Genomic DNA, 28,000 nt, shown 5'->3' with positions numbered 1-28,000 from the left:
CATTCAAATTAGTATATCTTTCCTCTTCTCCTTTACCGTTAGCTTCTTTTCTCAACTATTTGTACGGCCTCCTCAGACATCCATTTTGCCTTTTTGCGTTTCTTTTTCTTGGGGTTGGTCTTGATCACTGCCTGTTATCAATGTCATGAACCTCCATCCATAGTTCTTCAGGCACTGTATCAGATCTGATCCCTTTAATCTATTTGTCACTTCCACGGTATAATCATAAGGGATTCTACAAACTAAGATGGTGGAGTAGAAAGACGTGAACTCATCATCTTCTGCTAGAACTCCAAAATTACAACTCGCTACTGAACAGCTGTCAACAGGAGAGTATTGAATCCCACCAAAAAAAGATACTCCATGTGCAAGGGCAGAGGGCAAGATGGTAGGAGGGGTGAAATTGTGTTTAAACTTAAACCCCATACCTGTCAGAGACACTCGGAGGTCTCAGACAAGCCTTGTATGCACCAGGACCCAGAGACCCCCACAGAGACTGAGCCAGAACTGTGTTTGAGTGTCTCCTGTGGAGGTATGGGTCAGCAGTGGACTGGGGCAGGGGCTCTAAGTGCAGTAGACTTGGGAATGGCATAAGCCCTCTTGGAGGAGGTCACCATTAATCCCACCGTAGAGCTGCCAGAACTTACACAGGACTGGGGAAACAGACTCCTGGGGGGCACAAACAAGACCTTGTGCACACCAGGACCCAGGAGAAAGGAGCAGTGACCCCACAAGAGAGTGACCCAGAGTTGCCTGTGAGTGTCCAGGAGTCTCTGATGGAGGCGTGGGTCGGTGGTAGCCTACTGCAGGGTTTAGGGCACTGACTGCAGCAGTGCGTGGACCTTTCGAAGGAGGTCACCATTATCTTCATTACCTCCTCCATAGTTTGGCCTCAAATCAAACAACAGGGAAGGAACACAGCCCTCATCAACAGAAAATTGGATTGAAGATTTACTGAGCATGGCCCTGTCCATCAGAAGAAGACCCAGTTTCACCCTCAGCCTGTCTCTCCCGTCAGGAAGCTTCCATAAGCTGCTTTTCCTTCTCCATCAGAGGGCTGACAGACTGAAAACCACAATCACAGAAAACTAACCAATCTGATCACATGGACCACACCCTTGTCTAACTCGGTGAAGCCATGAGCCATGCCATGGAGGGCAACCCAGGACGGATGGGTCTTGGTGGAGAGTTCTGACAAAAGATGGTCCACTGGAGAAGAGAATGGCAAACCACTTCAGTATTCTTGCCTTGAGAACCATATGAACAGTATGAAAAGGCAAAAAGAAAGGACACTGAAAGATGAACTCCCCAGGTCAGTAGGTGCCCAATATGCTACTGCAGATCAGTGGAGAAATAACTCCAGAAAGAATGAAGAGACGGAGCTAAAGCGAAAACAGTACCCAGTTGTGGATGTGTCCTGTGATGGAAGTAAAGTCCAATGCTGTAAAGAGCAATATGCTTAGGAACCTGGAATGTTAGGTCCCTGAATCAAGGCAAATTGGAAGTGGTCAAACAGGAGATGGCAAGAGTGAACATTGGACATTTTAGCGATTGGCGAACTACAATGAACTAGAATGGGTGAATTTAACTCAGATGACCATTATATCTACTACTGTGGGCAAGAATCCCTTAAAGAAATGGAATAGCCCTGATAGTCAACAAAAGAGTCCAAAATTCAGTACTTGGATGCAATCTCAAAAACAACAGCATGATCTCTGTCCATTTCCAAGGCAAACCATTCAATATCACAGTAATCCAAGTCTGTGCCCTGACCAGTAATGCTGAAGAAGCTGAAGTTGAACGGTTCTATGAAGACCTACAAGACCTTCTAGAACTAATACCCCAAAAAGATGTCCTTTTCATTATAGGGGACTGGAATGCAAAAGTAGAAAGTCAAGAAACACCTGGAGTAACAGGCAAATTTGGCCTTGGAGTACAAAACAAAGCACGTCAAAGGCTAACAGAGTTTTGCCAGGAGAATGCACTGGTCATAGCAAACACCCTCTTCCAACAACACAAGAGAAGACTCTACACATGGACATCACCAGATGGTCAGTACCGAAATCAGATTGATTATATTCTTTGCAACCAAAGATGGAGAAGCTCTGTACAGTCAGCAAAAACAAAATTGGGAGCTGACTGTGGCTCAGATCATGAACTCCTTATTGCCAAATTCAGACTTAAATTGAAGAAAGTGGGGAGAACCACTAGACCATTCAGGTATGACCTAAATCAAATCCCTTACGATTATACAGTGGCCAAAAAACAGAGAAGAAAAAAAGAAGATTCAGATCAGATCAGTCGCTCAGTCGTGTCCGACTCTTTGCGACCCCATGAATCGCAGCACGCCAGGCCTCCCTGTCCATCACCAACTCCCGGAGTTCACTCAGACTCACAGCCATCGAGTCACTGATGCCATCCAGCCATCTCATCCTCTGTCGTCCCCTTCTCCTCCTGCCCCCAATCCCTCCCAGCATCAGAGTCTTTTCCAATGAGTCAACTCTTCGCATGAGGTGGCCAAAAGACTGGAGTTTCAGCTTTAGCATCATTCCTTCCAAAGAACACCCAGGGCTGATCTTCTTCAGAATGGCCTGGTTGGATCTCCTTGCAGTCCAAGGGACTCTCAAGAGTCTTCTCCAACACCACAGTTCAAAAGCATCAGTTCTTCAGCGCTCAGCTTTCTTCACAGTCCAACTCTCACATCCATACATGACCACTGGAAAAACCATAGCCTTGACTAGACGGACCTTTGTTGGCTAAGTAATGTCTCTGCTTTTGAATATGCTATCTAGGTTGGTCATAACTTTCCTTCCAAGGAGTAAGTGCCTTTTAATTTCATGGCTGCAGTCACCATCTGCAGTGATTTTGGAGCCCCCAAAAATAAAGTCTGACACTGTTTCCACTGCTTCCCCATCTATTTCCCATGAAGTGATGGGACCGGATGCCATGATCTTTGTTTTCTGAATGTTGAGCTTTACGCCAACTTTTTCACTCTCCACTTTCACTTTCATCAAGAGGCTTTTGAGTTCCTCTTCACTTTCTGCCATAAGGGTGGTGTCATCTGCATATCTGAGGTTATTGAGATTTCTCCCGGCAATCTTGATTCCGGCTTGTGTTTCTTCCAGCCCAGTGTTTCTCATGATGTACCCTGCATATAAGTTAAATAAGCAGGGTGACAATATACAGCCTTGACGTAATCCCTTTTCCTATTTGGAACCAGTGTATTGTTCCATGTCCAGTTCTAACTCTTGCTTCCTGACCTGCATACAAATTTCTCAAGAGGCAGATCAGGTGTTCTGGTATTCCCATCTCTTTCAGAATTTTCCACAGTTTATTGTGATCCACACAGTCAAAGGCTTTAGCATAGGCAATAAAGCAGAAATAGATGTTTTTCTGGAACTCTCTTGCTTTTCCCAAGAAGATTAAATAGGTCTATTAACTGCCATGACCTAGGGCAATTTAGTAACATATCTGTGAGAAGTTTCCTCATTTGTAAAATTTGAATAATAATACTGCCTATCTCATAGAATTAAGATTATATAAAGCATTTAATACAGTGCCATGTTTGTAATTGTCTCTTATTAACATATATATATATATTTTTATTTTTTTTTTTTTTTTTAAGACCAATGCAGATCTTGGAAGTCAGTCAGAAACTAGCCCAGTAATATAAAATTTCTTTATGGAGCTTACATTTTTAAACTGAATTGAGATTAGGTTGTTTTCTTAAGACAACTCCAGATTTAGGCACTAAACTCAGCTTGTTGGGGAAACCTGAAGTAATACCACAGTATTACTGTGCATGTGAACAGCGTTGACTCCCTGGGTGCCCTTCACTCCATCAGCCCAGTTACTTGGTTATAGTCCTAGAAATGCAGATGCCCTCCAGGGGCAGCCGAGGCTCCCCAGTACCACATGCAGTTCATGAACATGAGCTCTTTCAGAATATTGTGAGGTTTCTCTTAGATTAACATTTTTGGAAACATTTTTTCCTCTTGAGCCCTAGAAGGGCAGTAATGGTTCTCCTGTTTTTTTTTTTTAAATTAGCTTTTTAGTTTTTAAATTATAACTATTTTTTCCCAGCTGTATTGAGATGAAATATAACATTATGTAAGTTTAAGGTGTATAATGTGATGATTTGATACATTTAAATGTTTCGAAATGACTACCACAAAAGGTTTAGTTCACCCCTTCATCACCTCAGATAATTATCATTTCTTTTTTGTGGTGAGAACATTTAAGATCTATTCTCTTAGCAGTTCTCAAGTATATAATACACTGTTGTTAATTACAGTCACCATTCTGTACATTAGATCTTGAGAATTTAATTCATGTTATGACTTGGAAGTTTGTACCCTTTGACCACCATCTCCTCATGGCAACCTTTTCCTCTGGCAACCATCATTCTGCTCTTTGTTTCTGTGAATTTAGCTTTTTTAGATTTCACATACATGTGGTATCACACCATTTATGTGTTTCTCTGACTTACTTCACTTAGCATAATGTCCTCAAAGTACATCCATGTTGTCACAAATGGTATGGTTTCCTTCTTTCTTGTGAGTGAACAATATTCTGTTATACATATCTATGGGTTTCCCTGGTGGCTCAGAAGGTAAAGCATCTGCCTGCAATGCAGGAGATCCAGGTTTGATCCCTGTGTTGGGAAGATCCCCTGGAGAAGCTAACCAGCTAACCTGCCTCAGAATTTTGGCCTGGGAAACCCATGGACAGAAGAGCCTGGAGGGCTACAGTCTGTGGGGTCAGACACAACTGAGCGACTAACACTACACAGTACATATATATACCACATCCCTATTCAGTATTTCTTTGAGATAATAATTTCATTTCCTTTGGATTTATACCCAGAAGTGGAATTGTTGGACCATATGGTAGTTCTAGTTTTAATTTTTTGAGGAAAGTTCATACCATTCTCCGTAGTGGCTGTCCCAGTTTACATCCCTATCAGTAGTGCACAAGGGTTTCCTTTTCTCCAAATCCTTATTAACAGTTGTTATTTGTTGATTTTTTTTTGTAATAACCATGAGTTCCGTATATATTTTGGATATCAAATATATGGTTTGTGGATATTTTCTACCACCCCATAGGTTGCCTTTTCATTTTGGTGATTGTTTCTTTTGCTGTGCAGAACCTTTTTAGTTTGATATTCTACCTATTTATTTTTGTTGCTTGTGCTTTTGGTGTCATATCCAAAAAAATTGCTGCCAGGATTAATGTCAAGGAGGTTTTCCCCTTGTTTTCCTTCACATGTTTTGTATAGTTTCAAATCTTATGTTTTAAGTCTGTTGTTGATTTTGAGTTAGGTTTTGTGAGTGGTGTAAGATAGGGGTCCAGTTTTATTCTTCATGGGGTTATCCAGTTTTCCTTGGCACTTTTTATTGAAGAGATTATCTGTTCCTCATTGAGTATTCTTGGCTCCCTTGTCAAATAGGAGTTAACTGTGTATGCTGAGGTTTATTTTTGGGTTCTTGATTCTGTTCCATTGGTCCATGTGTCTGTTTTTATTACTGTAGCTTTGTAATATAGTTTGAAATCAGGAAATATGATGCCTCCAGCTTTTTTCTTGGGATTGCTTTGGCTATTTTGGGCCTTTCATGGGCCTGTTCTTCTATTTCTGTGAAAAATACCATGGGAAAGTTGATATGGCTTGCATTGAGTCTGTAGTTGTCTTTCAGTGGTATGGACATTTTAGCGTTTTTAATTCTCCTCATTCATGAACATAGGCTGCCTTTTCCATTTATGTGTGTCTTCTTCAGTTCCTTCCATTAGAATCATGCAGTTTTCAGTGTACAAATCTTCTGCCTTCTTGATTAACTTTATTCCTAACTGTTTGATAGTTTTTGATGCTATTTGAATGAGAGTTTTATTGAGGTAGAATTTAACAGTTTATTAGTTTCAGGTGTGCAACATGATGATTTGACATTGGTATATATTATGAAATGGTCACCACAGTAACTCTAGTTAATATTTGTCACCACACATAGTTTAAAAAATTTTTTTGTGATGAGAACTTTTTAGATCTATTTTCTTAGCAGCTTTCAAGTAGGCATTACAATATTATTAACTGTCACACCCTGCTGTACGTTACATACATGGCTTACTTATTTTGTATCTTTCGACTCCCTTTACCCATTTCTCCCACCCTCCCCTCAAACTCTGACCTCTGGCAACCACCAGTCTGTTTCTGCTCTGTATATGTGTAAATTTGGTTGTTGTTTTTTTTTTTCTTTTTGGATTCCATATGTAAGTGAGGTCATACGGTATTTGTTTTTCTGTGTCTGACCTATCTCACTTAGCATAATGTCCTCAAGGTCCATCCATATTACAAACGGCAAGATTTAATTATTTTTTATGACAGAATAATAATCCATTGTGTGTGTATACAAACATATATATATATATTTAATATTTATTTATTTGGCTGTGCTGAGACTTAGTTGTGGCATGCGAGATCTTGTTCTCTGACCAGGGATTGAACCCCTTTTCCCTGCTTTGGGAGCATGTAGTCTTAGCCACTGGACCACCAGGGAAGTCACCATATATATGTATATATTTTTTTTTCTTTATGCATTCATTTATCAGTGAACATAGGCAGTTTTCATATCTTGGCTAATGTAATGAACATGCAGTGAACATGGGGTTGCATATATCTTTTTTCAGTTCATATTTTCATTTCTTTTGGATAAATACCCACAAGTGGAATTGTTGGATCACGTGGTAGTTCTACTTTTAGTATTTTGAGGAACCTCCATACTGCTTTTCATGACAGCAGTACCAGTGTATATTCCCACCAACAATGCACAAGGTTCCCTTTTCTCCACATCCTTACCGATACTTGTTATTTCTGTCTTTTTGATAATTGCCATTCTGATTCATTTGCATTTCTGGGATTATTTTCTCTACAGTATTTCCTTTTCAGATATTTTGTTGTGTGTAGAAACACAACATATTTCTGTATATTGAATTTGTAATCCTGCAGCTTTACTGAATTGATTAAGTTCAGCTTTTTATGAAGTTGCAATTTTTTTTTTTCCATTTAGAATGTCTGGGCTTTTGAACCAAGAAAGTTGTAGAATCTTAGTTCACAGTGTTTATGTGAGGATATGAGGGTGGAGCAAGGAGGTTATATCTCAAGAAAGAATTCAGGAACAGATCATTCTTTCGATAAAAATTCAGACCCTTCCCCACAAAAGATGTTTAGTTACCATCCTCTGTTATCTAGCAAAAATGATTAATTTGGCATAAGTGATTGACAGAATAAATTATACACCACATGCCTGGATTTGATTTTCTTTTCCCAGAACTTGACCAACTCTATTAGTGTCTTGCTCTGCCAAGAACAAAATAAATATACTGGATTTTATGATAGTTAAATATTTTTCAACTTGGAACTTTCTGACATTTCCTTTACTAGAACACAAGTTATTCAGTATCATATCAAACTTTTTTTTTTTTTACACATTGCATATTCTTCAGATAGTAAGAAGTATAACCTGTTATATCAGAAAATTGGGCTTTTTGAAATAAAACCAAACTAATGGAATCTAGTCAGAAGCTAATGTTTTTAGCAAAGGAGAGAAGTAAAAATCTTACCTTTGAAACTTTGCTTCAGACTTACTTTTGAATGTTTTTGAAAGTCCACTAATGTTTTTGGTCTAATTCAGTTTGTACATGAACTAGCTCTGTGTTTTCAGAGATTTTAGTGTCAAAACATGGGGCATTAAAGCAATAAAACAAGCTCTATTAGTTTATTATTTTGAGAGAATAGTGTGGTTAACAGTAGTATTAAATATTTAGTGGTATAGGGCAGTTTTCTAACAGTGAAGGTTATTGCAAGAACTGGGAGGTAGGCCTTTAGAAAGGACAGACAGTTGTTTACAAATCTGCCTGAGTGATGTGGCATGGACTGAGTGACATTTTTATTCTCCGATTAAGAGAAAAATGTTTAACCTCCTTTTTTCTTGACATTTGTCTTTCCTAGATTGTCAAGAGAGTGGGAAATAGTGAGGAAACACCAATGATTGGAGACAAAGTTTATGTCCATTACAAAGGGAAATTGTCAACTGGAAAGAAGTTTGATTCCAGTCATGATAGAAATGAACCATTTGTCTTTAGTCTTGGCAAAGGTAAGAGGGTTGTTTGTTTGTTTGTTTGAGTTGTGTTTTGCTTAGATTTATTGCTATTTATATTATGTGGAAGCTAGTGGATCTTATCCTTGCCAAAAGTGAAAATATTTTGGAGCAGTAGTTATCAAAGTGTGGTCCATGGATCCCTGTGGTGTCCCTGAGATTCTTTTGGGGGTCCATAGTGTCAAAATTGTTTTCATTATAATACTAAGATGTTACTTACTATTTTTTACTGTGTTGACATTTGCACTGATGGTACTAAGCTGCAGTGGTGAAAAACTGCTGGAGCCTTAGCGCAGATCTAGGCAGTGACATCAGATCATACCAGTAGCAGTGTGTTCTTCCTGTCCTCACTTACTGCTTAAATAAGAAAGACAAAGGAAAGCAGGTTTCACTTAAGAATGTCCTTGATGCAGTGTAAAAAAATACTCATTTTGTTAAATCCTAATCGTTGAGTTTCACATTGTTTTGGTATTTTGAGACAGATGGGAAAGCACATGTAAAACACTACGCCAGCCCCCCGCCGCCCCCCCCCGCCCCCCCACACACAGAGGTTATCTCAAGGGGAAGCACTTGTGCACTTTGGTTGAGAACTGAACTGGCTGGATTGTTTCTGTGAAGCATCATTTTTATTTGAAAGGGCAAGCTGTGATTATTCAGACTTGGCTATTCTGTATTTGGAAGATAATTTCTTGCAGATTAATGCAATGAGCCTGTCACTTCCAGGACAACAAGTGACAGTGTTTCTACCATTGAGTTTTCAGGTGAAAAGTGCAGTATGGGGAAATTTGTATCTGCTACTCAGAGCTGGACAGCTTCCCAGAACGTAAAAGATTTCTGATGAGATCAATGAGTATAAATGAATGTGTTTTAAGATAGTATACAGTGAAATGTGTTAACATTTGGAAGATTGTGTGACTCAGTGAACAGTATTTTCCCAGGGACCAATGCAGGATGTTACGAAATCACTCATGAGTAAAAGGTCCATTGGATGGATTTTAATGTAACATCATATGAAAAATTCATTGATATGATCTCAGATTCTACATTGCAACTGACCCTTATGAAACTAATACCTGTCCAATTTTGATGTAGTATCAGATGATTGTATTCATGATTATCCGAAAAGGCTGTTAAAAAACTCCTATCTTTTCTATTATCTTTGTGGGTTTGGATTTTTTCCATATACTTCAACCAAAACTTGTAGTTGCAACAGATGAATCTAAAAGTAGATATGAGAATCAGATTGTCTTTTATTTTCAGACACATTTTACATTTGTAACAATTATAAAACAACACCACTCTTCTATTTTTTTTTGTTTTGTTTTGGGGAAATATAATTATTTTCCATAAAAATAATTTATGCTAACATATGAAGCTATTGTTACTTTAAAGGAACTGGTAAAAATGTATTAAGGTCCTAAGAAAAAAAGTTGAGAACCACTGTTTGAAAATCTTAAATGTGATATTTTTACTAATTTCTTTATAAATACTTTTAAATGTCTTCAGTTAGTTTAGTATTCTTTTTTTTTTTTTTCACTCTTGGAAAAAGCATACCCCATACAAATTGAACTTCGTGGACTGTGTGACTTGTTGGAAGTGAATGGCTGAATTACAAAGTCCTTTTAGTTTGTCAGTCACAGATAGAGCAGATTTTAGTTTGTTCCCAGGCCAAGTGTAGGAGAAAGGAGGCAACCCCCCCACCCCATTTACCACCATGCCTCAGTGTTGAATAATTTCATTCTTTTTTCCGACTCTACACGTTAGTTGAGTTGCTAGCTAAGCAAAGATCTGGGAAAGGAAAAAGCAAGAAGCTAAGGAGTTAAACTCTTTCTGAGTTTCTGCTTTCCTTGTACCCATAGACATTTGTATGTCATGGCGACTTCTGCTTCCTGTCCAACAGTCCTCTCTTCAAGCTCTAATGCTGGCTGGGTCACTGCCCCCTTCTCCTTTGGGTCCTTTGAGTTGATGGCTCATGGGAGATTAATCTTGTGTTTAGTAAGATAGCAATCAAAATCAAGTACAGATTTTTTTCCTTAACATAGCAGAAAGTGCCAACGGTGAAGCATTTTTTCATTCTTGCTGATGTAGGGATGTGAACCTCCAGGGCCACCAGCATGGCTGTGGCATCATTATTTAATTGAGAGGACCCCAGAGTAAATGGCCTCATCAGACCTCTTTGTTCCCGCTGCTCCCCCTTTGAATTTCTGTCTTGGAGTTGGTAGATTTAAGATAATAGGTCTTCTGTCACCAATTATCTTTGCAAGAAGACTGAAAAATTGCTGAGAATCCATACAACCACCTTCTGTACCCAGATTTTCTCAGTAAAGTGCACTATGGTGAAAGTAATGGAAATTAAAATAAAAATAAACAAATGGGACCTAATTAAACTTAGCTCCCTTCATTGTGTAAAAACTTCTATCAGCAAGGTAAAAAGACAACCTTCAGAACGGGAGAAATTAATAGCAGATGAAACAGTGGACAAAGAACTAATCTCCAAAATATGCAAGTAGCTAATAAAGCTCAATAACAGAAAAACAACCCAATCAAAAAATAGGCAGAAGACTTAAACAGACATTTCTCTGAAGACATACAGATGGCTAATAAATACATGAAAACATGCTCAACATGGCTTAGTATTAGAGAAATGCAAATCAAAACTACAATGAGGTATCACCTCACACCGGTCAGAATGGCCATCATCAAAAAGTCCACAAACAGTAAATGCTGGAGAGGGTGTGGAGAAAAGGGAACCCTCTTGCACTGTGGTGGGAATGCAAATTGATGCAGCTACTATGGAGAACAGTATGAAGATTCCTTTAAAAACTAGGAATAAAACTACCATACGACCCAGCAGTCCCACTACTGGGCATATACCCTGAGGAAACCATAATTGAAAAGACTCTATTTCCATAAAATAGAACCCCAGTGTTCATTGCAGCACTTTACAATACCTAGGACATGAAAGCAACATAAATGTTCCTCAGTAGATGAATGGATAAAGAAGTTGTGGCACATATACACATTGGAGTATTACTCAGCTATAAAAAGCAATGCATTTGAGTCGGTTCTGATGAGGTGGGTGAACCTAGGGCCTCTTATACAGAGTGAAGTAAGTCAGAAAGAGAGAGACAAATACCATGTGTTAATTAACTCATATATATGGGATCTAGAAAGATGGTACTGATAAACCTATCTACAGGACAGCAGTGGAGATATAAAGAACAGACTTTGGACACAATTTTTAAACGTTTCCTGGGATTTTGAGCAGAGAAGAGGCAGCTTTCAGTTGACGTGGTACCTTCAACACACCTATCTAGAGGTCGCATGGTCTCATGGGGAGTGCATCCGGCTGGGTGTTAGGAAGCCAGCGTTCCTGTCTTTGTTCTTCCCTATGGTATGTTAACATGAATAGGTCACCTAACCTTCCCTACTCTTACAAAAAGAAGCGTCTGTAGAAGAGCTTTAAGATTAGTCCTGAGTCTGAGATTCCATTCTTGTATATTCTGTGAAGAGTACAGGGACAAAAACTGTAAAGGATTAAACCCAACACAAAAACAAAAACCTTTAGAGGACCCCTGAAGATGATAATTAGGAATATGAGGCTAGAGCAGTATCACTGTGGTAAAACTTCTATAACATAATGTGTTTAGTTGCCTATAAAACAAACATTGGCTAGGCAGCTTAGTTTTATACCTGTATGTTATGGCAGTAACTACTTCATCGTAATGAAAAATAATACAAATGGACTCTAGCATAAGTATTGTACACTGAACTCTCTTGATTCCTTATGTACTGGACTTACTGGCTGGCTTTACAATGGAGGGGAAAGAACTGTGTTACAGCAGTTTGGGTCCTCCTGTTTACTATGCTTGCATACAGACCTTTTAAAACAATGCTTAAGCATCTTTTTTAGCCTCAGAAAGTAACTGGATCAATCTAAGACAGCTGGTTATTACCACTACAGAGTGTGTTACAGAAATTAGAATGAAACAATGATGGTTTCCCTCACTGAATTTTTTAAACTAAATCTTTATTACATATTCTGAATCCCTAGAACTGTTCCATAGCCCATCTTAAAAGAAGCTAAAATAAGAATGACTCAGGATTTTCAAGTATGCTTCTGTAATAGGGCTTTTGTTCTTTCCCTCTCCCTCCAGCAAATACGCTGTCACTAAAATTGGGAAGGGATGGGTTTGGGGGCTGCAATAATTATATCTGGTCTGTTCTTAAAGTAAATCTAAGGACACTAACGCTTCACCCACCTACCCCTATGAAGATCTGCTGATTTTTGATAAAAGGCTATTTCAGTGAAGTTGTCTTTGGTGTTCTTGGTATATGACTAAACACAGTTGGGAATTATGAAGATAAAAATCTTATCTCTTATATTCTTCCCTCAATTTGAGAAGACAAACCAGTCATTTTGGATTTTTGACATTACTATTCTTCTTACTATTGAGAGTAAAGCGTAATGAAGTAAATGTGAGTGATCTGCCTTTAATCTAACCTTATTAGATGCATCATGATCCATGATTATTGTCAGTCATTAGCATACTGGGGTAAAAGGGAGAAAGTATATGTTGAAAGACTAATAGCGAATACTTTCTAGGACTTGCAGTGCAAGGCAAAGGGCTTATATGCATTATCTCATTTAATCCTCACATCAACCCTATTCTTTTTTTAAAGATTTTTTAAGAAATTTATTTTTGGCTGTGCTAGGTCTTTGTTGCTGCATGGACTTTTCTCTGGTTGAGCTGAGTGAGGGCTGCTCTCCAGTTGTGTTGTGCAGGCTTCTCATTGCGGTGGCTTCCCTTGTTGCAGAGCACCGCTCTAAGGTGCGCAGGCTTCCATAGTTGCAGCACATGGACTTGGCAGTTGAGGCTTCCAAGCTGTAGAGCACGGGCTCAGTAGTTGCGGTGCACGGGGCTTAGTTGCTCCGTGGCACTTGGGACCAGGGATCAAACCCAGGTCTCCTGCATTGGCAGGCAGATTCTTTGCCACTGAGCCATCAGGAAAGCCCCTACTGTTATGTTTTAGATTTTTTTTTTTTCATTTAACAAATATTTATTGAGCTGCTATTATGTGATTGGTTTTGTGCTAGGAGCTGAAAATATAACAGTGGGCAGTACAGTTACGATCCCGGTTGTCTAAAGCTTATTTGTCAATAGAGGATATGGATACTAAAACAAATACATAATTTTAAATGTGAGGTATTTAAAATTTATACAGACAATTCAAGAATTCATAAATGTAACTTTACTTTTTTATAATTGCATTCAATTTTGCTCTGGAATGCCCTTTTTTTCCCAATAGTGGGAAATTCCCAATCTTGCCATCTTCAAGTAACTCAGTCACTCCTGAGTATATTTTAGATTTTTGGCACAATCTATTTAGTATAGTTTAGGTGGCAGTTAGTCATAATAACATCTGTGTCTGATTTTTTTTAAACTGAGGTACTATTTACATATATTAAAACTCACCCTTTTAAAGGTATAGCTTGATGGGTAATAGCTATATGACCACCACCACAATCAAAATATAGAACCGTTTTCTCACCCTAAAAATTTGCTTATAGTTCCTGGGCCATGCAGTCACTAATCTGGTTTCTGTTACTACAGTTTTGCGTTTTCCAAAAATTCATATAAATGGAATCATATGTCATCTTTGGCGTTTGACTTCTTTCACTTACCATAATGATTTTGAGATTCATACATGTTGAATTTCAAGTAGCATTTTACAAGTATGGAAATACTACAATTTGTTTATCCATTCAAAAACTGGACATTGGAGTTTCCAGTTTGGGGCTATTGTGAATAGTGTACTGAGCATTCACATACCTGTCTTTGTGTGGATATATTGGGTAAATTTATTTTGGGGTAAATACCCAGGAGTGGACTTGTTGATCACATGGTAAACATATGTTTAACTTTAAAAGATGCTACCCTACTGTTTTTTTTTAAAGTGTCTGTACCATTTTGCATTTCACCAGCAAGGTTTGAGAGTTTGTTTTTCATATCCTTGTCATTTGTTAGTGTTGTCAGTCTTTTTAATTTTAACCATTTTAATGCACATGGAATGGTGTTTGACTTTGGTTTTCAGTTGCATTTTCCTGGTAATTAGTCACATTGAGGGTGTCCTTTCTTGTGCTTAGTGTACATTTGTATATTTTCTTTTGTGAAGTATGTGTTCAAATCTTGTGCCCACTGAGTTGTACCCTGTAAGACAAGCACTTAATCAGATATGTATTTTGCAAATGTGTTCTCCCAGTCTCTAACTTGCCTTTTCATTTTCTTTTCTTTTTGCCCTTTCATTTTCTTAATCAGTCTTTGAAAGAACACAAATTTTCAATTTTAATGAAATCCACTTTACCAATTTTTTAAAATGTCTTGAAAGTGAAAATGAAGTCGCTCAGTCGTGCCCGACTCTTTGCGACCCCATGGATAGTCTGCACCAAGCTCCTCCGTCCATGGGATTTTCAAGGCAAGAGTACTAGAGTGGGTTGCCATTTCCTTCTGCAGGGAATCTTCCCAACCCAGGGATTGAACCCAGGTCTCTCACATTGTAGACAGACGCTTTACCATCTGAGCCACCAGGGAAGTCCTAAAATGTCTTGCTGCTGCCAAGTCACTTCAGTCATGTCCGACTCTGTGTGAGCCCATGGACTGCAGCCTACCAGGCTTCTCCGTCCATGGGATTCTCCAGGCAAGAACACTGGAGTGGGTTGCCATTTCCTTCTCCAATGCATGAAAGTGGAAAGTGAAAGTGAAGTCACTCAGTAGTGTCTGACTCTTAGCAACCCCATGGACTGCAGCCTACCAGGCTCCTCCATCCATGGGATTTTCTGGGCAACAGTACTGGAGTGGGGTGCCATTGCCTTCTCCCACAATGTCTTAGGTACCTACTATAATTAGCTATTTTAGTTTTCTTTTAGTTGGTTTTTGTTTACATATGAGGAGGCAACAGGTAAAGTGAGAGCACAAAGTTATAATTATTACTATTATTTATAGGTCTAATAATTAGCCCAAAGTTATACAGTAAGTGGCAACGCCAGTTATACAGTTATGGCAGAGCCATAACTCTTTCAAGTTATGTTAGATGTTAAGGTTTAAAACTAGCCCCAAAACTAGGTACAGAAACAAAGTAGGTCCTGGTCCAGCAGAATTTACTGAGTGCCTGCTGTATACCAGACATTTTTCTTAAAGGAATGATGTAGTTAATGAGGTTTATCAAAAGCAAAATTATTGCTATTACATGCTTGGTATTGGTGCCTAGTTCCTAGTTTTAGTTTTATTTGAAATGGTTTTTTTTTTTTTTAATGTTTATTCATTTTTGGATATACATATATATTGTGAAATAATTACCACAATCAAGTTAATTAATACCTACATATATCCCCTTTCTCTTGAGCCTCCCTCCCACCCCACCCCTCCAGGTCATTACAGGGCACCCAGGGGAGCTCCCTGTGCTGCGCAGCAGTTTCCCACTAGGTAGCTGTTCTATACTTGGTGCTGTATGTGTCAGTTCTGCTTTCTCAGTCCGTCCTACCTTCTCCCTCTGTGTATACAAGTCTGTTCTCTACGTTTGCATCTTTATTCCTGCCCTGTTTTTTTTTTTAAAACATATTTTAGGCCTTGACAACATTTTACAGCGAGTAAAATACACTTACTAGTAACAGGTAACCATACAGCCAGTGTCCTGTGGGCTGTTTGTGGTTTAGCCATATGTTCCCTTTAAATTTCTATTGATACTCTTGCTCCTCTGTAAATATAGTCTTAACATCTGTTTACTTTTTTTTTTTTTTTTTTAAACATGCAGTTTAGGAGCATTCAGGATTTGGAGGGAAGGCTTATGGGCCAAAATATTCAATTTTTCTGTCCTTCCCAAAAATGAGAGCCAGAAAGACAACAAACTTTCAGTACTTTCTTTGGATTTACCTGGTACTTTCCAATGAAGGAAGAATGCTTCCAGTTTCATCACTGAGCAGATATTAAGGAGAAGCTGATTTAGGCATGGGTGAGAGTAGACTAGGGGAAGCTAACAAATTTTTAATTCCATGTAGATATTGCAGCATGGACTGTGTTCCTTTATTAAGTGTAATATTTGGTGGTAAGTTCTTTGGGAAATAAAAAATAATTAATATATGACTGCTGACTTCAGGTATCTAGCAGTTTACTCTGGTAGCGTTGACTATGATGGCTGTCCCAAAACATTATTTTTTCTCCCTGTCTTTGAAATGATAAGTCATGAGGATGGGGAAAGATCATCCAGTGATCAGTTTTCTTAGTAATTAGAGCAATGGCAAAAACAGAATGTAACATAAGACATATGAACACTTTTAAAGAATTTTAACATATAAATTAGTTTGTTGAATTCATAATCATATCCTTTTGGTAGGGAGTGGGGATGATTTATCAAGAGTCCTTTTTTATAAGACATTTAAAAAATAAAAGATAAAATTAATATGAGGAAAAAATATACAGGAAAAACTTTATCTAGTATGAAAAGAAGAAAGACAATGTCAATATTATCAATGATTTCACATGCAAACATACATTTAAAAGTTAGTCATTAATTTTGTCAAGGATGCCAAGACCATTTATTAAGGAAAGGAAACCGTTGATGCTGGGAAAGCTAGATATTTACATGCAAAATATGAAGCTAGACCCTTGATATATAAAATTTAAATGAATCAAAGCCCTAAATATGAGACATAGTTTTTTTTAGGAGAGAACTTGAGAAGAAAGCTTTATGACTTTAGATTTGGCAATGATTTCTTGAATAAGACACTAGAAGCAAGGCAGCAAAAGTAAAAAGTACATAAATTGGCTGCCTCAGAATTAAAACCTTCTGTGCATCAAAGGATACAGTAATGGAATGGAAAGGCAGCCTAGGGGTTCCCTGGTGGCTCAGTGGTACGGTGTCTGCCTGCCAACACAGGAGATGGAGGTTTGATCCCTGGTATGGGAGGATCCCACAGGCCAGGAGCAACTGAGTCTGTGTGCTACAGCTATTGAGGCTGTGTTCCAGAGCCTGGAAGCCACAACTGCGGAGTCCACATGCTGTAACTACTGAAGCCCACACACCCTAGAGTCCGTGCTCCGCAACAAGAGAAGCCACTGTGATGAGGAGTCTGCCCACTGCAACTAGAGAGTACCCCCTCTCACTGCAGCTGGAGAAAAGCTCGCATAGCCATGAAAACCCAGCACAACCAAAAATAAAAAATAAAAGTGAAAAAAATTAAAAACCTATTTTAAAAGGCAGCTTAAAGAATGGAAAGAAATATTTGTGAATCATGTATCTGACAAGGGGTTAATATCTTAAATACGTAAAAGAACTCCTATAATCCAGCAGCTAAAACCCTCAAATAATCTGATTATAAAATGGACAGTGGAGATGGGAGGGAGGTTCAGAAAGGAGTGGATATATGTATACCTGTGGCTGATTCATGTTGAGGTTTGACAGAAAACAACAAAATTCTGTAAAGCAATTATCCTTCAATAAAAATTTTTTAAAAAATGGACTTAAATAGACATTTCCCTAAAGAAGGTATACAAATGGACTAGAAGCATATGGAAAGATGCTCTGCATCACTGAATCATTAGAGAAATACAAATCAGAACCACAAAAAGATATCACCTCATATCCATCAGGTACTATAAAAAATATTACAAGTGTTGGCAGGTTTTGGAGAAATTGTGCATTGTTGGTGGGAATGTAAAATAGTGTAGCCACTGTGGAAAACAGCATGGGAGTTTCTCAAAGAAAAAGTTAACCTATGATCCAGCACTTCCACTCCTTGGTATATACCAAAAGAACTGAAAAGAGAGTCCTAAAGAGATATTTGTACACCCACGTTTGTAACATTATTCATTATAGCCGAAAGGCGGAAGCCACCCAAATGTTTGTGGGTGGGTAAACAAAATGCCTTAATGTACTTACAATGGTATATGCGTGCAGTGGAGTATTATTCAACTAAGACAACACTGATAAAACTTGAGGACATCATACTAACTGAAATAATATAGTCACAAATAGCCAAATATTGCATGATCCCACTTACATATAGAGAAATCGAGAGTAATCAAATTCATAAAACAGAAAGTAGAATGAAGTCTTGCCAGAGACTTGGGGCAGGAGGAAATGAGTTTTAGTGAGTGGAGTCCTAGTGTTGCAAGATGAAAAATTCTGGACATTGGTCGCACAACAATTTGACTATACCTAATTGAACTGTACACTTAGTGGTTGAAATGGTCGTTTTTATGTACGTTACCACAATTTAGTCTTTCCCTTTTTTCAACACCCCCCCTCCAGGGTGGTATGCTTATTACAACTGGAACCTACATTGAACCTATAAAATTTGGTTTTGTTTTTTTTTTTTAATCAGAAAAAATTATATAATACTCTTCAGAAAGAAGAAAAAAGTACAGTGCATTGTTTTTATACTGAGCTTTAAGTATATATTCTCATTTCATATTTTGTACTAATAGAATAGGACTGCTGACACTGATAAATTGTACTTGAGGTAGTAAAATTGAAGTCCAGAACAAGTGGGAGAATAAATTGTGTTTTTATATTCTCGGTGTATTATACTTATACTTAAACCCTAAAGAGACCAAAAGATCCCCAAAATCAAGAATCTTAAAAATGTTTTTGCTTTGACCCAGTAAATCTGCTTTTAGGAATCAGTTCTAAGGAAATAGGTAGGAGCTTGCTTAACCAACTCCAGTGTAACTGGTACTCTCCATTCTGCTTGTAAAGATGCTGAGTGATACCCCTTGTTTCCTGTTCTTAGGTGTGGCCCTGCACTCTGCCTCAGCCAGCTGAGAGAGTCATCAGTGTCCTTCAGCCACAGACCGCTAGGAACACAACTGTAGTGAACAGGTTGCATTTATTACTCATATAGCCTGCACACCATGGGAAGCCGGGGCGTCCCAGTAAGAGTGTTTGAAAGGCCTATAGGATCGGGGCTCATATTAGGGGATTTGGGAAGAGTTTAAGGAAGGGATTTGCTCTGGATTGATACTGTGGGAATGCAGATGATTCTTTGGCTATCTTAGCAGATCTCAGCTAGGAGGAGGGCTGACTGGAGTGAGGCTTGAGCTGTACCTGTAGAGAAGTGGCAGTCACTCCTGTCACCAGGAGAGGGGGATGTTTGGTATTTTGTAGGTTGCACAGGGACCTTGTTTTTTGTCCATGCTCAGACAAAATTTTGAAGTGTTCTTCTTTTGTCTCACTTTTTCATGGTTTCAGAGTAACCCTGTCCGATGCTGATGTTTTGTGAGATTGTTATGTCCAACAGGAGGATAGCATGGCCTAGCTGGGTGCCCTGGGCCCATTTCAGAATCACCAAGGCCGAGCTGTGTTGGGCAGTTTCTAGACATTAGGGCCCACTTTTTTCTTTCTCAGATTCTTTTTAAGTATCCGTTTAAACTTGCTTATATCCAGTATCCTTTTTGTAATCATGCAGTTTCATTAGATAGTATATAAAACACTGAGATTATATAACTTATAGATATAATGAGAAAGGGGAATCATTTCTATGAAAACTAAGTTGAACATCTTTGGAAAGATTTGTTAAAGTGAATTGCTAAAAGTCTTTTTAAAATGGCTATTGAATTAGGGGTGGGTAAATGCCAGGTGAAATAAGTAGGCCATTCAGAACAAATTTTTACCAGACGGATTCTACATACTATTACAAGTTCTTCTAGTTCTTACTCCACTTTAAAGATATCCACATTGTAAATTGCAAGTGCTATACTGTAAGTGTGATTTATATAGTGAAGATGAAATAGGACTCTTATTATACTCAGAGACAAGGCTTTGGCTTTCTAACACAGAATTAGTGAATTAATACACTATGATAGGTTTTAAGTTTAAAAACTTAGGAACCTGGAATGTCAGGTCCGTGAATCAAGACAGATTGGAAGTGGTCAAACAAGAGATGGCAAGAGTGAATGTCGACATTCTAGGAATCAGCAAACTCAAATGGACTGGAATGGGTGAATTTAACTCAGATGACCATTATATCTACTACTGCGGGCAGGAATCCCTCAGAAGAAATGGAGTAGCCATCATGGTCAACAAAAGAGTCTGAAATGCAGTACTTGGATGCAGTCTCAAAAATGACAGAATGATCTCTGTTTGTTTCCAAGGCAAACCATTCAATATCACAGTAATCCAAGTCTATGCCCCAACCAGTAACACTGAGAAGCTGAAGTTGAACAGTTCTGTGAAGACCTACAAGACCTTTTAGAACTAAGACCCAAAAAAGATGTCCTTTTCATTATAGGGGACTAGAATGCAAAAGTAGGAAGTCAAGAAACACCCGGAGTAACAGGCAAATTTGGCCTTGGAGTACAGAATGAAGCAGGGCAAAGGCTAATAGAGTTGTGCCAAGAAAATGCACTGGTCATAGCAAACACCCTCTTCCAACAACACAAGAGAAGACTCTACACATGGACATCACCAGATGATCAACACCGAAATCAGACTAATTATATTCTTTGCAGCCAAAGATGGAGAAGCTCTATACAGTCAACAAAAACAAGACCAGGAGCTGACTTTGGCTCAGATCATGAACTCCTTATTACCAAATTCAGACTGAAATGGAAGAAAGTAGGGAAAACCACTAGACCATTCAGGTATGACCTAAATCAAATCCCTGATGATTTGATTTAGGTGGAAGTGAGAAATAGATTTAGTGGAAGTGAGAAATAGATTTAAGGGCCTAGATCTGATAGATAGAGTGCCTGATGAACTATGGACTGAGGTTCGTGACATTGTACAGGAGACAGGGATCAAGACCATCCCCATGGAAAAGAAATGCAAAAAAGCAAAATGGCTGTCTGGGGAGGCCTTACAAATAGCTGTGAAAAGAAGAGAAGCGAAAAGCAAAGGAGAAAAGGAAAGATATAAGCATCTGAATGCAGAGTTCCAAAGAATAGCAAGAAGAGATAAGAAAGCCTTCTTCAGCGATCAGTGCAAAGAAATAGAGGAAAACAACAGAAAGGGAAAGACTAGAGATCTCTTCAAGAAAATTAGAGATACCAAGGGAACATTTCATGCAAAGATGGGCTCAATAAAGGACAGAAATGGTATGGACCTAACAGAAGCAGAAGATATTAAGAAGAGGTGGCAAGAATACACAGAAGAACTATACAAAAAAGATCTTCACGTCCCAGATAATCATGATGGTGTGATCGCTCACCTAGAACCAGACATCCTGAAATGTGAAGTCAAGTGGGCCTTAGAAAGCATCACTACGAACAAAGCTAGTGGAGGTGATGGAATTCCAGTTGAGCTATTCCAAATCCTGAAATATGATGCTGTGAAAGTGCTGCACTCAATATGCCAGCAAATTTGGAAAACTCAGCAGTGGCCACAGGACTGGAAAAGGTCCATTTTCATTCCAATCCTAAAGAAAGGCAATGCCAAAGAATACTCAAACTATTGCACAATTGCACTCACCTCACATGCTAGTAAAGTAATGCTCAAAATTCTCCAAGCCAGGCTTCAGCAATATGTGAACCGGGAACTTCCTGATGTTCAAGCTGGTTTTAGAAAACGCAGAGAAACCAGAGATCAAATTGCCAACATCCACTGGATCATGGAAAAAGCAAGAGAGTTCCAGAAAAACATCTATTTCTGCTTTATTGACTATACCAAAACTTTTGACTGTGTGAATCACAATAAACTGTGGGAAATTCTGAAAGAGATGGGAATACCAGACCACCTGACCTGCCTCTTGAGAAATCTGTATGCGGGTCAGGAAGCAACAGTTAGAACTGGACGTGGAACAACAGACTGGTTCCAAATAGGGAAAGGAGTTTGTCAAAGCTGTATATCGTCACCCTGTTTGTTTAACTTATATGCAGAGTACATCATGAGAAACACTGGACTGCCAGAAACACAAGCTGGAATCAAGATTGCTGGGAGAAATATCAATAACCTCAGATATGCAGATGACACCACCTGTATGGCAGAAAGTGAAGAGGAACTAGAGAGCCTCTTGATGAAAGTGAAAGAGGAGAGTGAAAAAGTTGGCTTAAAGCTCAACATTCAGAAAATAAAGATCATGGCATCCGGTCCCATCACTTCATGGGAAATAGATGGGGAAACAGTGTCAGACTTTATTTTGGGGGGCTCCAAAATCACTGCAAGATGGTGACTGCAGCCATGAAATTAAAAGACGCTTACTCCTTGGAAGGAAAGTTATGTCCAACCTAGATAGCATATTCAAAAGCAGAGACATTACTTAGCCAACAAAGGTCCATCTAGTCAAGGCTATGGTTTTTCCTATGGTCATGTATGGATGTGAGAGTTGGACTGTGAAGAAGGCTGAGCGCCAAAGAACTGATGCTTTTGAACTGTGGTGTTGGAGAAGACTCTTGAGAGTCCCCTGGACTGCAAGGAGATCCAACCAGGCCATTCTGAAGGAGATCAGCCCTGGGATTTCTTTGGAAGGAATGATGCTAAAGCTGAAACTCCAGTACTTTGGCCACCTCATGCGAAGAGTTGACTCATTGGAAAAGACTCTGATGCTGGGAGGGATTGGGGGCAGGAGGAGAAGGGGACGACAGAGGATGAGATGGCTGGATGGCATCACTGACTCGATGGACTTGAGTCTGAGTGAACTCTGGGAGTTGGTGATGGACAGGGAGGCTGGGCATGCTGCGATTCATGGGGTCACAAAGAGTCGGACACGACTGAGCGACGAACTGAACTGAAAGTTTAAAAAAAGTTCGACATCATATATATGTTCTTTTTATGATTCTTCACTCAAAGCAACATTTTAAACTAACCTACCACCTTAGTCCTAATGAGTCAGGTGAGAGGCTTTTATAAAGAAATCTAAATGTTTATTAGGGGAGTAATGAAAGTATGGCATATTCAAAAGATGAAATAGCATATAGCTATTAAAAGTCATATTTTCAGATACTGTCTTTTAACAGAAAAAAATGCCCATATAAGTGTAAAGAGTAGGCTACAAAATGAAGTAAACTATGACCAGAATTTTAAGAATGTATATACAAAAATTTAATATGTGTACAAAGTAGAAGTACACAATTGGAAGAAAATGAACCAAGAAATTGACATTTTATCCCAGATGCTGAAATTGCCTAGATTTTTTTTTCTTATTGTATTCTCTATGTTTTTATATACATTCCAAGTGTTCTATAATGAGTTTTTGTTTTTTTAAATCGGGGAAGTGCTTTTTATGAAGAGGCCCAAGATGGACAGCTTTAGAACCATATCCATGTTCATATCAGGCTGGCTCTTTGCTCAACGTGTTTCATTCCATATCTGAAGTTCTGTGTAAGAGAAACTTAAATGTTCCTGAATGAGAAGAAAAGCCAAAGGCACAGACATTTATATAGCTTGGGGCTCCTGTGGATTTAATAGCCAGACTGCTGTTTCCAGCTTCTCAGGCCTACCATAGACATCATCTGTGAATTAAGCTTTTGCTGATTGCGCCAATCCCCAGCCCAAGGCAGAAGCCACTCTTTGTGTTCTGTGTTGGTGTTCACCATATCCTTAAAAAAACAAACAGGGCGTGTGTCTTTCTGCTGCAGTAGCCAGACAGTTGCATGCTTCTTAGATGGAAGAAGGGAACAGCCACTTTCAAATTTTTAGAACCTAGGCAGACCTTTGCTCCTCAGTAATTGGCTAAATGTCTTGAACAAATATACAGTAGTACCCCCACAATATGATTTCCTCTTTCCAATAAAAGAGGGTGTAAGGTATTATTGGTCTTAAAATAGCAGAGTTGAGAGTAAAAAAAGTTCTATATGGACCACACTAAAACCAGTCATAGTCTTTGAGGAGCATCAATGACTGTGAAGCAGCCTGTCCACAGCAGACTTTACATTTCTTCTGAAGATTCTAGACTGTTCACTTTGGAACTGTGTGTGGGCATATATATTGATGTAGCCCTTTTGGAAGGGCAGTTGGGCAATATCTATCAAATAGAAAGTGCACATCACTTTTGCACTTCTAGGAATTCGCTCTCCAAATATACTTGCACAAAATAGGCAAACATAAGGGACAAAAATCCTTATTAGAGTACTGTTGACGATAATGTTTCTCAAGAGTAGAGTGACTGGAATATTCTGAAGCCACTGACAGTGAAGTACGTCGCTATGTATTTATGATGATGGCGACGACTGTTCTTTATTCAGTGTGTATTATAGCCAGGCGCTTGAATTCTTACAACAACTGTATGGCAAGTACTATTAGTATCTACGCTTTGCAGACAAGGAAACTTGTACAAGGTCACACAGCTAATATGGGCTAGACCTGGTATTCTAATTTATGCAGTCTGGAGTTAAAGCAGGCTGTATTGCTAACTCCTAAAATTCATATCCTCCTATCAGCTGATGAATAAAGATGTGTGTGTGTGTATATATGCATATATACACACATATAGAAATTATAAACATATATATTTATAGCATTTTATAATGTCATATATTTATATATAATTAAAATATATGTATATAAGAATCTATATAATGAAAAAGCAGTTCCGACCTGAATGTATAGTATGCTGTCCTTTTGTTTTAAATTTTTTAAAAAGCAATAGTGCACACTGGAAAGATACAAAAAAGAGAATACAACAGTGGCTTCTTATAAGGAGGGAATGAATGACTTTCACTTATATCTTTCTCTCTTAGGTGTTTGTAAAAATAGGCATGTATACCTTACATATACTTTAAAATAAGTATATCTGATATTTTGAAAAGTTGTAATGCCTAAGACTAAGCTGAAGTCATAAGTCACAAATGCCTTGTCCATCTCTACTTACATACCTTAGCGTAGAGTTCCCCTTATTCTAATCATCCTTACTGTAATCCTACCATCAGCTCTCAGTTCAAGATAACAGCTGTCTTCAAAATTTTGCTCTTTCTGGTACTCATTGCTCACCTGGTCTCACTTTGAATACTCAAGTCTTTGACAGAGCACCTCAAATTTGTATATCATCGCTTGAAGTTTTGTACATTTTCTGTTGTTTTCCAGAGGATTTGGGTTAAGTTTCTTCCCTGGTGGTCCAGTGGTTAAGACTTCACCTTCCAGTGCGGGGCGTGCGGGTTTGATCCCTAATCGGGAGCTAAGATCCCACATGCCTGTGGCCAAAAAAGCCAGAACAATAAAACAGAAGCAGTAGTGTAACAAATTCAATAAAGACTTTAGAAATGGTCCATATCCAAAAAAAAAAAAAAAATACAGTTTTACAGTTAAGCAGTAAACTTTTAGTTTCCTGGAAGTAAGCAAAAAAAAAATTCTGAGTTCTGTAGTTCTTGTGATTTGGCAGAAGAAGACACACATCATTCTGGTTTTTTAGAAAAACAAAAACCACTTTTTTTTTACTCTAAATTTTGAGGAGAAATCTGTTTCATGGGCCGTTTTATGCAATTTATACTTTTCCAAATGCTTCTTGTTTGTTGTTTTTGTCTACCCAACTAAATTATAAGCTTTCTTAGGACAAATTCCATTTTCTATACTATTTTTATTCCATCTCTGCCTAGAAAACACGCACTTATTCTTACAGTTGAAATTATAAATTAAGCAACAACTGCAGCCCAGCCACATTTCAGAGATTATGTTACCGCCACTTTTCAAAGACTTCGTCTTTGAGCAGTTTAGAATCTGATACCACTTGCATGCTTCTCAGCAGAGAATCTTCTCTGTTCGCTCTCAGGAAAAAAAAAAATCATGATTTGTTTCTTAGTGTGTAACTTTTACTGAGTTTTTTTGTAGCCCCTGCTTCCTAGCTGAGTAGTATATAGTTTAAGGAATGGGAAATGTGTTTGAATTTTTGTTTTGTGAAAGTCTTAAAATATAGCCTATAGCTTTCAACCACTTTTTCCTTTCTCCTAGGCCAAGTTATCAAGGCATGGGACATTGGGGTGGCTACCATGAAGAAAGGGGAGATCTGTCATTTACTGTGCAAACCAGAATATGCATATGGCTCGGCTGGCAGTCTCCCCAAAATTCCCTCGAATGCAACTCTCTTTTTTGAGGCAAGTATGTGTGTGATGTTGCCTTGTTAGCATCTGCTGTACTACAGTGCTGGCTCCAAAGCGACAGGCAGTGCAACGAGGAGCTAAGCTTGCTATTGAGAATCGGATCCAACTTATTTATTTTGGAGCTTGGCTTCTTGAATTGTTTCCCACAAACCCAAGGGGTGTGTGCCAGTGCTTTCTTAGAAACGTGTCTCTGGCACAAAACGGTCATATCCAAATAAACAAAAGAAACCAGGCTTAGAAATAAAGGTTCTGGTCAGTGGTGTGAGTTGTGACATACTCAGACCTGACCAGAGGACAGGATGGGAAATGTGGGAGATAAATGTTGAAATACACCTAAACCAAGTTGTAAAGCTATTTTTATGACAGAGGTTTATGACTGTCCCAGATCTCACTTCCTCATTAGAAGCAATAGGTGGTGATAAAATGTTATTCATCCTGTGTTGAGTCACACATATTTGGCCACACTTAATTAAAAAATTAAGAGGGAAAATGCCTGAAACATTGTACCCAGGTAAAATACACCTTTAGTTGGTTGTAGGCCTGATTCATAGGGTTTAGTCTTACATTTTAAGAAGGGAATTCCATGAATCTGGGGTGAAAAAGTGGTGGCCTCTAGAGTTAAACAAAATTGTTTTGGGCCAGAACTGTGTCACTCTGGCGTTTTGCCCACAAGGCAGTTTTCCTAGTATTTCCTGTCTGTCTTTGCAGTGTAGCCCCACAGGATGTGGTCCTAGACATTATCATTACGTGAAGGTTCTTTCCAGGTATTGAAAAGTGCAGTGTTCTTTTTTCCCTGCTTTTCCAATAACTGAGAAGCACAGATAAATATAAAACAGAGTTTTGTTTTGTAAAATGAAGGAGAATAGTTGCGCTAGTGTTTAAGTATGTTAAATTGAGTTTGTTTGGGCCATTCTCAGCCATATCCCTTTTTCCTTTCTAGATTGAGCTCCTTGATTTCAAAGGAGAGGATTTATTTGAAGATGGGGGCATTATTCGAAGAATCAAACGGAAAGGAGAAGGGTATTCAAACCCAAATGAGGGAGCGACAGTAGAGAGTAAGTACTGCTGTGAGAGGTCCCAGTTATGTGGACGAAATGGAGATTTCCTTTTTAAAATCTTTAAAAGAATAAATGTACTGAATATTTATCTGTAGAATAGTTTTAAATTCAACATTTATTTAATAAGGACTTCATTTAGTAAATATTCACTCAACCTACATGCGCCAAGAACTGTACTAGGTTCTTCAAACTCTTTAAAAAAGTGACTAAAAGGTAAGCCCATCCAATAAGGAATTCTTAGTCTGTGGACTCCTTGGTGTGCCAATAGCCATATTAGTTACCTTAAATATTTATTCATTTATTTCTCACAGTAACCTTTTGAGGTATGATTAATTATCCCTAGGCAAGAAAAGTGAGTTCAGAGAAGTTACATAATTTACCCAAGATTACATTTACTAAATAGAGCAGTAGATGGTAATGCCCTTCAGGGCTCTCAAACTCATCTCACAGGCTGTTGTCAGGATAAAAAATGGTTCATCATATTAGACAGATCAAAACTGGGGATTAATTTATTCTCTTTGGTGTCAGGAGACCTGGGTTCAAGTTCTGCTTCGTCATTTATAGAATGACCTGAAGCTGTTACATTTTTTTGTTTTATTTGCTAAATAGGGTGTAAGAATAGGATGAGGACCAGGGTAGTGGAGCACCCTTCCCCCTCCCAGAGGGAGGTGTGCACATATCAGGTGCCACTGTGTACACGACTTGTCACTGTGCCCTCCAGTCAGCACCTGCTCCTCTCTTCAGTGCACAGTGCATGCTGGAGGACAAGAAC

At 38.6% G+C, this 28,000-nt stretch overlaps 1 protein-coding gene across 3 annotated transcripts in view; it reads left to right on the top strand.

The window, feature by feature from the left end:
* Positions 1 to 28,000, top strand: part of FKBP5 (FKBP prolyl isomerase 5) — a 122,297-nt gene that overhangs the window by 56,775 nt on the left and 37,522 nt on the right. For all 3 annotated transcript variants that reach the window (XM_070777862.1, XM_070777863.1, XM_070777864.1), the window contains 3 exons: positions 8,000 to 8,144; positions 26,022 to 26,164; positions 27,111 to 27,225. In XM_070777862.1, the coding sequence (XP_070633963.1) occupies positions 8,000 to 8,144; positions 26,022 to 26,164; positions 27,111 to 27,225 (403 nt within the window). The remainder of the gene's footprint in view (positions 1 to 7,999; positions 8,145 to 26,021; positions 26,165 to 27,110; positions 27,226 to 28,000) is intronic.

The sequence above is a fragment of the Bos indicus genome, chromosome 23, assembly GCF_029378745.1.
Source record: "Bos indicus isolate NIAB-ARS_2022 breed Sahiwal x Tharparkar chromosome 23, NIAB-ARS_B.indTharparkar_mat_pri_1.0, whole genome shotgun sequence".
NCBI classification, from domain to species: domain Eukaryota; kingdom Metazoa; phylum Chordata; class Mammalia; order Artiodactyla; family Bovidae; genus Bos; species Bos indicus.
Note: the sequence above shows the minus strand (reverse complement) of the source record. Positions and strands in the feature narration are given on the sequence as shown.